Here is a 12,570-nt window from a genome sequence, read left to right as displayed (position 1 = left end):
AAAGGCAAAAACCATAGGGCCATGATGAGAGATCACTACACCGATGGCTGGGGGTGGGGAAGGGGCTAGCCACACAGGGCCACGCGGAGGTTTCTAGGGTGATGGAATTGTGCTTCATCTTGATGGCTGTGGAGCTTAGAGCTATGATCATGTTTTGGAAGTCTGTCAAACTCACAGAATTATACACCAAGAATGGTGAATTTTATTATATCTACTTGCATCTCTTTAAGCTACCTGGGAAAATACTTAGTTACATTCATTTCCCACACGAACAGTGTTCCCACCCAGAACAGTACGCTGAACACCATATAAACCCCTTTCCTTCCAGTCCTTCCCACCTCAGAAAATGCCACCCCAGGCACCTGATAGCAATGCCCCTAGACTGCCCCTATCCGTCCTCACATCCACCCCCAGCAGGTCCTGTGAGCGCACCTTGAAAAGGAGCCTATACTGCCATCATTATAGATATCCAACATCTCTGCCCTAGACAAGAGCAACGCTTTCCTAACTTCTCTCTCTCCTATCCCCACCTCCTAGAGCCTGTTCTCCATACACTGCCAGAATAAAATCACCTCTTAGAGTGATTCTTTAAAACCGTAAAGTGATCTCAAAACCTTCCAAGGAGTCTGTCCTCTTTCTGTCTCCACAGCTATTTATGTGTTCTTCTAAGGGCATCTTGTGTAGAAATACGTCAACAAAAGGGTACTTTTCTAGCTATGAGACATTTTCATTCAACATCCATTCCATTATTTGACTAATATTTCCTAAGCACCCACCAAGTGGGTATGCTACCCAAGGTCCTGCGGCTACCAGAGATCAGGGCAGTTCAGGGGGATGGCTGAGAAGATGGCCCTGCACACCCCCGGGCAGCATCCTCTGTGGCTGACACGCCCTTGGTCTGTCTACTCTGCTCCTGCTCTTTACCTCCATATACTTCTTTCTACCTCAACTGGTTATAATATAAAATTAAGGCATATGTTTTGCTTTTAATTTTTCTGAATAACTTTATGTTCTCCCTTTTAAATTTCAGTACTGAGAGGGTGTATTATATTTCTCTATTTTAAAATAAAATCAGCAAATTGGAAAATAAAATAAAACAAAACCACAAAAAGTTTTCAACAGTTTCCCAAGTAACTTGGAATAAAATCTAAACTCCTTATCATGGCTTCAAGTGCCCACATGCCCTGTCTCCTGCTTAACTCTGACCTCATCTCCCAGTACTTTCCCTCCCACCCCGGCCGCTGCAGCCAGATTGGCCTCCTTGCGGTTTCTGCACTAGACCAAGGTTCATGCACCTCTGCCTGCAGTATTCTTCCACAGACCTCGGCACATACTGGAAAGGTCTGGGAAGAAAGCAAACGATATCAAGAGGCTGTGTTCAGATCATCCAACAGCAGATCAGTGCAGAGATGACTCGGTATAAAAGCAGAAAGACCACTAGAGAGACTTCTATTCCAGATGACCAATGACAGGGAAGTAAGGTGGTAAGATCAGCTGCCTGACAACGAGTTCCCTAAAAACTAGCAAATTCCCTGCTGGCTGAAGGAGGTTGGAGGTAATTCTGGAAAGTCATTCAAGGTCTGAATGGATGATGCTTTCGAGAGAAGCTTAGTTTTGATTAGGGAGGCCAGGCTGCTAGAAGCAGCAAGAGTGCTTCTGAGGACGGGAGCAGGGATGGAGTATATTCAAGATCACACCTGGACACTGGAACCTAATCCGGCTCCATAACGGACTAGCAACGTGACCTTTGGCAAGACACTCAAACTGACAGAGCCTCAATTTCCTTGCCTCAATAAAAAAAGTTAACAGCTATGCTGTTTGTATTACAGAACTTTTGTGAGGAACATAATGTTGAGAAAAGTGCTTTTTAAAATCATGAACTTCTCGGGGCGCCTGGGTGGCTTAGTCGGTTAAGCGTCCGACTTTCGCTTAGGTCATGATCTCGCGGTTCGCAGGTTCGAGCTCCGCGTTGGGCTCTGTGCTGACTGCCAGCTCAGAGCCTGGAGCCTGTTTCAGTCTGTGACTCCCTCTCTCTCTGACCCTCCCCTGCTCAAGCTGTCTCCCTTTCTCTCTCTCTCTCCTAGAAATAAATAAAACATTAAAAAAATAAAATAAAATCTTTACAAAAAAAAATAAAATCATGAACTTCTCAGAGTTTATCTCACTGTCTTCCCTTATGAATTAAATCTTTTCCCCGATCTTCCTCCCATAAATACCATAAAGTGGTCCTTACTGCTACTCTCCCAATCCTTCCAGCGCAATCACCTTAACAGCCCCACACTGGCAGATGCAGCTCCCCTTTCTCCCCTCCTTCCCCCTCGCTTCAGCCTGGATGCAACTACCTAACTGGTGACTGACTGCCTTTCGGCCTCTCATTCCTCCAGTGCACATTGCAGACTGGTACCCAGTTCACCCCAGTGAAGCTCTGGTTTCTAAGCTTCCTGCTAGCTCTACAACTTCTACACAAGGTGGTCCCCCTGCACCCCCCACTTTAGAGCATTCCAGGACCCCCTTGGCGGCTCCTCCCACCGTCTTTCCCAGACTTACTGTTCCTTACTCTGCTTCAAGTACTACATGTGGCCAACTGGACTACACGTTATTCTGCCAACAGCTTGCCCGTGGTTTTCCATGACCTCCCCTTCAGCTAACGCTGTCCTCTCCAACTGCAACGCTCCCCTGTCATCTCCACCTATCTAAACCTTCCAAATCCCTCAAACTCATGCCTGCCTGCTTCATGAACCCTGCCCTGGCCCCAAAGGCCCTGGCCACAGACGGATTCCTTCTGTCTTCCAAATTCAACATTAAACTTTAAACATTTCAACATTAAACTGTGTTTCTAATGTCAGATATCATATTTTACCTTTCTTTAAATACTGATATAGTCTCCCCACTTCTAGATTTATGAAAACCTCAAAGAGACCATATTAGAAATAATTTTCCTATAGTCCCTGTTATGTTCAGCATGGTGTTCTGAACACAGATGTTCAGTTTATAATTCAGCTTCAGTTGAGATAGTCTGATGCTGCTCAGAAAAGAAAAAATACAGAGACAGTGTTTATTCCGAGAAATCAATCAACAGGACATGGCATAAAGAAGACGCTTAACAGTGTCCATATGACACACAGATTTGGGGACAGATTTTTGCACACTAGCTATTATTTCTCAAAAGCTAATTCATGCTGAGAAGCCTAGCCCAAAGTTTGTTTGCTAAACTGTTTATGAAACTGCCATGATGAATGAGCAGTATTCCAAAAATGTGATTTTGCAATAAACAGCTTATCATCTGACCACAGAGAGTCCATCTCAAACTCATCTATGAAAGGTGCGCACACTCCTGTGACACAAGGTACAGACATACAACCAGAGTGGCACTCTCAGCGCTATCTTAAACAGGCAGGAAGATACAGGTTCTCTCAAAAGGCATTAAGCAAACACCTGGAAAACCTGCAGGGAAGTTCACACCTTCAGTCATCTAGAAACTGAGAAAATCTAGGCCAAGCACATACATGTAAGCTTCCCAATGAGAGGAGAATCCGTACCCAGAACAGGCCCTGGTATACAGCAAGTGACCATTAAAGGTTTTCTGAAGTGAAAGGAAGTTAAATGCTTTCAATGATACACTAGAGGACTCTCCCCACTCCAGGAAAATCACCCTAATACTCCTTTAATTGTCAAATGTGACTTTCTAGCCATTTTTTACATTTTTTAGAACCACCTTATTGAGATGTCACATACCAAAACATTCCCCCTTTAAAGTGTACAATCAGTGGTTTTTAGTATATTCAGAGTTGTACAACCATCACCACTACCTAATTTTAGAACATTTCATCACCTGCCCCAAACCCCATCCCCATTAGCAGTCATTCTCCACCCCTCCTTTCAGCCTATGGTAACCATTAGTTATTATCTCCCCTTTTTTACTGTGCTAAAATACACAGAACATAAATTTAACATTTTAACAATATTAAAGGATGCAGTTCGGAGGCATTAAGCACATTCACACTGTTGTGCTACCACCACCGCCATCCATCTCCGGAACTTCCTCATCTTCCCAAACTGGAATTCTGTAACTATTAAATAATAACTTCACCTTTGTTCCCTCTCTCTGCCCCTGGTAACCACTAATCTACCATCTGTCTCTATGAATCTGACTATTCTAGGTATATCGCCTATCAGTGGAATAATATACTGAAGGATTTTTAGAGGATGATGGGGCTCCACTGATGGCTGTAGCCACAGTTTTCTAGAAGGCTGTGAAAGACAGTGAACTTTCAGGCTGCCAGTGCCAAGCCCCACGGGAGACTCTGAAATAACTCATGTAATTACCTGTATAGTCGTCAAAGTTGACTCTTCCTCTCATGGTGTTTACAACGGACTCTGGCTGCTCAAAAATTTCCTTCTGCATAAATGAACTGAAGTTGCCTAAAGTAATATAAATTATATCATTAAAATAACAAATTTGTACCCAACTAAAAGTCTACCTCCTGTAACATCATCTTAGTAAATGAAATGAGGGCTCATGCAACAGAGTACAACATTCACATATGACATTTTATCCTATGTAAAGAAAAATAAGCAAGAAACAAGGAACTTCATACCTAAAATATGCAGTGAAAGCAAAAGGGAATGGGAAGCTTAAGTTTTAGAGTCAGATCTAGGTTTAAATCATGGTTCTATCCTTTACCACCTAAATGGCTCTGGGGAAATTCCTTAATCTGTAAAGTAAGAACAGCAGCTACTTCACAGCATTGTAGTATGGGTTAATACAGGAAAGATCTGAAATATAGCAGTTATGCAATAAACATTAGCCTTTATCCCACCTCGACCCCATGACAAAAGAAGAGAATAAAAAAACACAATGGCAATAATTGTTAACAGTTAACAACAGCAAACAGTATGTAGGGCTCACTAAGCAAGTCAGGCACTATTCTGAAGGCTTTACATAAATTAATCCTCAAAACAACCTTAACAAGGTAGGTCCTATTCTCCTCATTCTGTAGAAGAGAAAACTGAAGCACAGAGAGAATAAGAGAGGAATAAAGAACAGAACACAAACTATGCTTATAAAGTACCTTAAAAATATCAAGAACCACTTCAATGATCAATCTGTTTTTTAACCAACCCTGAATTAGTTTGAAGGACAACTACTTTAAGACCAGCAGATAATTTTCCAAAGAATCATCCCTTTCCCTGGGGTTACCCTGCAATAATCATGTGGAAGGTTTCAGTCAGCACCATGTCATCAGATTCCTACACTACCATAGGAAGTAGAATGTCTCCTTCCCCTTAAGAACACCAAGCTATAACAAGACAAAAACTTTCACCCTTCATGATCTGCTGAAGTTCCATCTGGAGGGTTTGCACAGCTCGTCCAGGGTGATCTCCTGCAGTTCGTTTAATTCGATGGATAGAAAGACGGCCATCCACCACCGCTGCAACATCATCATCTTCGAGAAAGATGACGCGATTGGTATGTTCTATGACAGCACTATAAAATGTTCAAGGAGACAGTACGATCAACAATCAAGAATGATTATTACAAATAAAACTATCATTAGGACACATGGCCCATGTTTAAATTCAAACCTATCACCCTGTAGTATCTCTGATAACTTTCTGGTTACCAAGGCCATTCCCGACAGGGCAGTTGGCGGTTACCATAAACAATGAATAAAAGGATCTCAGTACAACACATTAAACCAAAATAGATTAGATCAGGTCAGAATAGCCCTCATTCTATCTATCACCAAATCCTCTAATTTTTAAAAAAATTTTTTAAATGTTTTACTGATTTATGAAAGAGAGAGAGAGAGAGGGAGGCACAGAATCCAAAACAGCCTCCAGGCTCTGAGCAAGCTGTCAGCACAGAGCCTGATGCGGGGCTCGAACCCACGAACCGCGAGATCATGACCTGAGCGGAAGCCGGGCGTTCAACCGACTGAGCCACCCAGGCGCCCCTAACTCCTAAATATTTCTCAAGGCTTATATGTCCACCACCACAAACCAGTTCAAGCTACCATCTGCTCTTGGCTGGACTACTGTAGCAACCTGCTGACTTATTCAACCACATCCTCTCTAATCTCCCTCCATCCGTTTTCCATTTCTGCCAAAATGAATATCAAAAGGCAACTCTAACCAAGATTTCTCCCTCACCCAACAAAACACCTGATGGCTTCCCTTTTAGCTCTTCAGAAAACCACAAAGTACAAAGCATGACCCCACCTCCTTCTCTAGCCTCCACTCCCACCAAACTTCCTCTATGCCAGCCACACTGCTACCCATCCTGAACTCTCATAGACTGATTTGCAGAAATGAATGTTCTTCCCTCTACCTCGTCACCTAATTAACTCCTAATATGTCCTTATCTCTCAAGTGTCATTCCTTTAAAGAAATTTACCCATAGGAGTGTAAGTCACTGTTATAGGGGTTCTGTGGCTCTTGTCACAGCTGGAATTCTATACTTGCATGACTGATCAAAATTTATCTCCTCCAGTAAGGAGCTCCTTAAGGACAAGTGTCTGTGTGTGTGTGTGTGTGTGTGTGTGTGTGTGTGTGTGTGTGTAAGGAAGGAAGGAAGCAAGCAAGGAAGGAAGCAAGGAAGAAAAGAAGGGAAGGGAGAAAGGAAGAGAAGGAAAGGAATGAATTGATTGATTGATTGTAATCTCCATCCCCAACATAGGAATTGATTGATTGACTGACTGTAATCTCCATCCCCAACAGAGGACTCAAACTCACAAACCCAAGATCAAGAGTCGCATGCTCCACCAACTCCAGCCATGGGACAAGTATATTTTTATTTTTACTCACCATTATCTCCTAAGCATACCACATGGCTTTGCTCAGAGTGTTCAATATGAATGTCGGAGTGAACGACAATTTCTAGTTTATTTAACTATAACTCTCAAGTCCAACCAACTGACTCAGTGACAGCAATGAAGCATCCCAGCACTGACTCCACACCTGCCAAACTTAGGCAACAGTGAAGCTTATTCTTCCACCGAGATAATGCATTCCCGGCAAGATCTAACCCGCGACACTCTCTCATCTTTAGATCCCCTTACTTTCAGGCACAACAAATGACTCCAAATACTTGTCAGCAACGTGAGTGATTCTGTTTTATCCTCATCACTATTAGCATTCCATTTATAAATGCATCTAAGCATCCCACAGTATTTTTCACTCAAAATGTCTTAGTCTAGTACTATTTCTTTTATAAAAAGTGATTACACTGCAAATTACTTCTGAACTAAAAAGGTGTGTCCTTAATGGACTAAAACTACAATGGTTCAGCAACTATACTATAACTTATAACTGGTGGGACACTAAACCATTCTATTCTCCAATCTAAAATTTCTCCTCCCTATAAGACCTGGCTAAGGCTCCAAAAAGAAGAGGAAAAATATACAAGAGATCAGTTAATATGCTGGAATAAGACTCAAGAGCTGTTATCTTTTCTTAGAAAACTAACCTGCGTGCTTTGACTTGAGAGAAAAAGTTTTCTTAGGACCACATCTCCAAAAAGAGCACCAACATTTCCCTAATTGACAAAATTCTCTTACACAGCGTAACAAGATATATACAAAATGACTTCTGGTTTCTGTAACATGAGAGGTTTTGCTAAAATTCTCTGAATCAAGGAAAGACGCTCACCTTGCATCAGATGCAAAGTAATATTCCACTGCTTTTTCTTCAACAGGGAAAAGGCAAGTTGTGCTGTCCACACGAGAGAGATTACAGCTTCCTTTCTTGTCCTTGCCTAGAGCACAGAGGTAACACAAATCAGCACACGTGTAGAAGACCATGACCAATATAGAAATATACATAATTTTCTTCAAAATCAACAAAAAATCCATAGCAACACAAAATAATTTCAGCAATTCTAAAATGCTAGGTAGATCACCTTATTTCCATGCAATAAGCCAACAAGAACAGACAAAAAGTGTAGAGTGAAATAGCAACTATCAAAGAGAGCGTGGCAGATAACAGTGCTACATTACAAATTTTTAAATATTTCTTTTCCAGGTAAAAGGCAAATAATTCACTATTGTCACTAACTCTTTTTTTAAATTAAAAGTATATATAAGCCTAATCTTAATTTAAATTTATACAAAACTTGATAGAATACACAGAAGTTTGTGTACCTAAACTTATCATTAAAATGACATTAAATATGTCAAAATTATTCAATGAAAAAGTGAAAACTAGTGGCATACGAATTTTTATTATAACAAAACCTCTAGATTTTAAAAGTCAGCATAGCAAATCAGGTTGCAGTCTACACTAATTGTGATTTTAAAACAAAGATACTTAACAACTCTCTATGATTTACCGTATATGGCATCTACTGCTAAGGACTGGAAGTATTATAAACTAGAACCTCTTCTTCTTAAAATGGGATTTTCTTACATTTGTTTTAAGTCAGGATAAAATACAATCCTTCTGCACTAACAATATACTTTTTTTTAATAGATAGAAATTAACTGAATACATTAAAAAGGAACAGTGGGCAGGACAGCAAAGGAGAGACGGGTTGCCTGCAATAATGTCCTTTTAATTCTAGAACTTTAGAATTCTGGCATCTCTACTTAATATGTCAAGTCATGAATGAAGAATTTTTTTCCCTTTTGCTCATTCACAACTAAAGTCAAAACTGGAAAGCAAAGTGAAGTTTGACAAATTAGACAAATATAAAAAAAAAACACAAATTAAAATCTATATAAATGTCAAAGAGACAAAAAAGCACCTTTATCTGAGATCGGGACATACTAGACCTTATAACCTATGACACAATGGCCTTAGGACACTATAAATATACTTGTAAACATTCATGTTGTGTCTGTCGTCTAAATGCAGGTCTATAAAGACTTGCTTATAATTATTCTTAGAAATGTACATCAGGGGCACCTGGTTAGCTCAGTCAGTTAAGCATCCGACTCTTGGATTCAGCTCAGGTCATAATCTCGTGGTTTCGTGGATTCAAGCCCCGCATTAGGCTCTGCACTGGCAGCACGGAGCCTGCTTGGGATTCTTTCTCTCCCTCTCTCTCTGCCCCTCCTTGATTCATGTTGTCTCTCTTTCAAAAAATAAACTTAAAAAATTTTTTTTGTAAAAATGTACATCCAAATTTCTCCACAATCCATGCTCGTTTGGTGGGTTTTACACATGAAAATACAACAGCCCTTTCCATCCAAATTCAACAGCAAAAAAGATATCACACTTTAAAAACTACCTGTAATGGGACATCCTAGAAAAAGTAATGCTACAGAAGGATAAAGCAGATCCGTGTTTGCCAAGGGCTGGGAACAGGAACAAGGGCTGGTTGGCTACCGAGCTACAGCTGGAGGGAACTTGCGGGGACGGTGGTGGTCATAACCATTTGCACTTGACAAAACTCATGAAACTGCACATCAAAAAAGAGTGAATTTTACTGATGTAAAAAAAGTGAATCGGGGCGCCTGGGTGGCTTAGTCAGTTAAGCGTCCGACTTTCGCTTGGGTCATGATCTCGCGGTTCGTGGGTTCAAGCCCCGTGTAGGGCTCCGTGCTGACTGCCAGCTCAGAGCCTGGAGCCTGTTTCAGTCTGTGACTCCCTCTCTCTCTGACCCTCCCCTGCTCAAGCTGTCTCTCTCTCTCTCTCTCTCCTAGAAATAAATAAAACATTAAAAAAAAAAAAGTGAATCAAAGAACATACAGAAGGATAGCCCAGCACCTAGACTTTCAAAATAAATACCACCAGCTTTGGTCATAAAATGCCCTAATGGTATCAAGTTTCACTATATTCCTTCTCCAAATGGTCATTCTTCAAGTAACAAGGTATATTTAATTCTAAGATTTAGAAGGATTTAAGGTAACATTGCCTATTTAAATAAAAAGCACGTTACCACTTGATACCTATACCTATTACAATCTATAAAATGTTTTGCGGTACATCAATTATCTGATTTGAGTGGCACACAATTATTACTATCCCCTTTTTTTGGTCAGTCGTTACACCTAGAGAAAATAGCGAAAGCTTAAAAGCTGGTCCCGTGTTCTCCCCTTTACACAGTCTCTTGAATAAGAAACTAAACCTTTTAAATGAAACTTTGCTGAGTCATACATTATCTACCTACTAGCAACTAGAGAAATAAAGGTCACTAAAATACGATGCCTCATCTTAAAAAAATGTCTCATGATAGGTTTCTCCTCTAACTTAAGATCTTAGCCAATGTTTTTCCATTATTTCTAAAAGCAGCCTAAGAAAATGTGCAAGATAATAACACAGAAGTAATGTATAAAGAAGCAGGGTTATTAACAGGAATCTGCAACTTTGTATCCAAAATTCTGTACCTTCATTGGTAAACTAGTTTTTCTTCTGAAAAGAGAAGGAGAGGGAGGGGGATGTAAGAAGAAATCCTACCATTTCAAGGTCGAAGGCTATTTAAGGAAATAACTTTCTGCTTTAGATAAAAGAGCTAAAGCAGTTACTATCTAAAGATGAAGAGGTTTAGAATCCTTTGCTATTTTTTTCCAAGAAACCAAAAATTATACATTAATAACATGGGTTTCAATTTCAATGAATTTACCACTCCCTATCTTTTACTTGGAAAGCTTTTCATAATAAGTAAATGAAAAGAGCATGCCATTTTGGGGGGTCTAATTATATCAGTAAAATTATCCAGAGTTTGTATGGCTGAAAGTCCTATAAAAAAATAACAAATTTCAAACATAAACAATATAAAAAGACTCCAATTTCAAACATGGCAATCAAGATGTTGAATGTAAATCTAAAAGTAAAATGTCATGCATAAAATAAAGACCATTTAAACATAATTTTGTAAGAAGTTAGAATACAGTATTCAAATAACTACCACTGAATTCTATCTATAATTGCCTAACACACAACACTCTTTTGTCAATGTAAGCATCTTATTTATAGTAATGTATCTGACATGATTTCAACTTAAAATAAAAAAATAAATTTTATAATTTCAATCTCAGAAATCTTAAAGAAACAAATTATTAAAAGCAGTTTTCTAAATGCCAAAAGCAGACAGACAAAATATACTCTGCAAATTAGAAAAATGTCAAAATATGTTTCCCCATAAAAAAGCACATTTTTAGAGGCCCAGCACATTCATTCACTCCAAGAACAAAGAATTAGTAAAGAATGAACAAAAGAGGATAAGAGTCTTCCCCATCCATGCAGAGTGCATTTCCCACCTCTTTCTCCCTGTGATCCCCACCGTGTGAATTTTGATCCAATCTGAGTCCTAGCTAAGGATATACAACAGAAAAAAATTCTACTCGTCAGAGAAATCACAACAAATCCTTTTCATGTCTAGACAGAACTATATATATACATGTGTGGATCTAACCAAAGAGGCATTTATTTCAATCTAAAGGAAACAGTTCTTTATATCTACTGCACTCAATTTATACAGTTTCCTCATGGCATGATGTAGGAAGAGTTTTTACCTGTTCTGTAGAGAATTGGAATGTGATCAGTAGAGAGTTTATGTTCACTTCGTACACCAATCAAAAGAGGGCTACCTCGTCTGTTAAGCAAAATTAAAACAGAATGAAGCCATTTCCATAACTAATGCACTGGTATAAATTTTAATGAGCTGACACTCTTAAAGTAATGTTTAAACTGTCCCTCCAGGTTCGACTTCAGGTATAACAAAAGCACAGCATAAACAGAATTTGCAAATATTAGGGCTTCTCACTGTTCTAAAAAGGACATCGTGATCAGGCCTAGATATCCTGGCAAAAGTAGTGATGGTACAATTATCTAGGAATCTGTTTAGGATGTATGCTTCCAAAAAATATGGAAAAAGTTAATGTTGGGAGCCTGAAATTAGAGAATATTCAATATCCAAATTCACAAAGTAACCATAGTGTCTCAACAGAGACAAAAGCCCAGTTATAAATGCCAAAATATATCTGCTTTATTAAGGGGTTCTGTGAAGTGGAAAAGTGGTGAAAAATGGACAAGGAAGGGCGTATGAAATAAACATATAGATATGGCATGAGATCGAGGAAAGGGCAAGTCTTTACAGTAAAGAGTAATCATCATGTACAGAGAATACACTTATAATTCAAATGTTTCAAAATGCATATAATTATTAGTCATTATTAAATCTGTACATACCTTGTGCCAACTGCTTGGCCAGGAAAATGAACACTTTTAAATACCAGTGCAAAAGCACCTTCCTATAAAGGGAAAAAAAAATACATTAGCAATATTTTTTTATAATTAATTATCGAATGTGAAATGCCTAAAACATACTGACTTCGGCACAGAAATTTTTGTTCACATGTTGCTCTCTTTAAAGTTATAAACAAGTCCAAATTTTAGGCAGACACTCATTCCTGAGCTTTGGTGTATCCAAGACACTCTTTTTAACCAAGCCCACTCTTGAAATATACTCAGTAGATAATAGCTCCAAAATGGACTATTATTTAAAGCACTATTTTACACAATACTAACATTTCTCAATAGATACAGCCTATCTCAGATACTGTGCATTAGAGCGCAAGGAGGAGACCCCTAGGCCAGTAATCCAAAAATCCAGTGATTTTATACCAC

General features: G+C 39.3%; 1 protein-coding gene across 1 annotated transcript in view; it reads right to left on the bottom strand.

Moving 5' to 3' along the window:
- Nucleotides 1-12,570, bottom strand: part of GFPT1 (glutamine--fructose-6-phosphate transaminase 1) — a 52,352-nt gene that overhangs the window by 20,946 nt on the left and 18,836 nt on the right. The window contains exons 7-11 of the mRNA XM_077766376.1: nt 12,133-12,194; nt 11,457-11,536; nt 7,651-7,756; nt 5,325-5,488; nt 4,327-4,422 (exon numbers count right to left, since the gene is read on the bottom strand). Coding sequence (XP_077622502.1) covers nt 4,327-4,422; nt 5,325-5,488; nt 7,651-7,756; nt 11,457-11,536; nt 12,133-12,194 — 508 coding nt within the window. The remainder of the gene's footprint in view (nt 1-4,326; nt 4,423-5,324; nt 5,489-7,650; nt 7,757-11,456; nt 11,537-12,132; nt 12,195-12,570) is intronic.

This window comes from Crocuta crocuta, unplaced genomic scaffold (assembly GCF_008692635.1).
Source record: "Crocuta crocuta isolate KB4526 unplaced genomic scaffold, BGI_CrCroc_1.0 scaffold113, whole genome shotgun sequence".
Taxonomy (NCBI): domain Eukaryota; kingdom Metazoa; phylum Chordata; class Mammalia; order Carnivora; family Hyaenidae; genus Crocuta; species Crocuta crocuta.
Note: the sequence above shows the minus strand (reverse complement) of the source record. Positions and strands in the feature narration are given on the sequence as shown.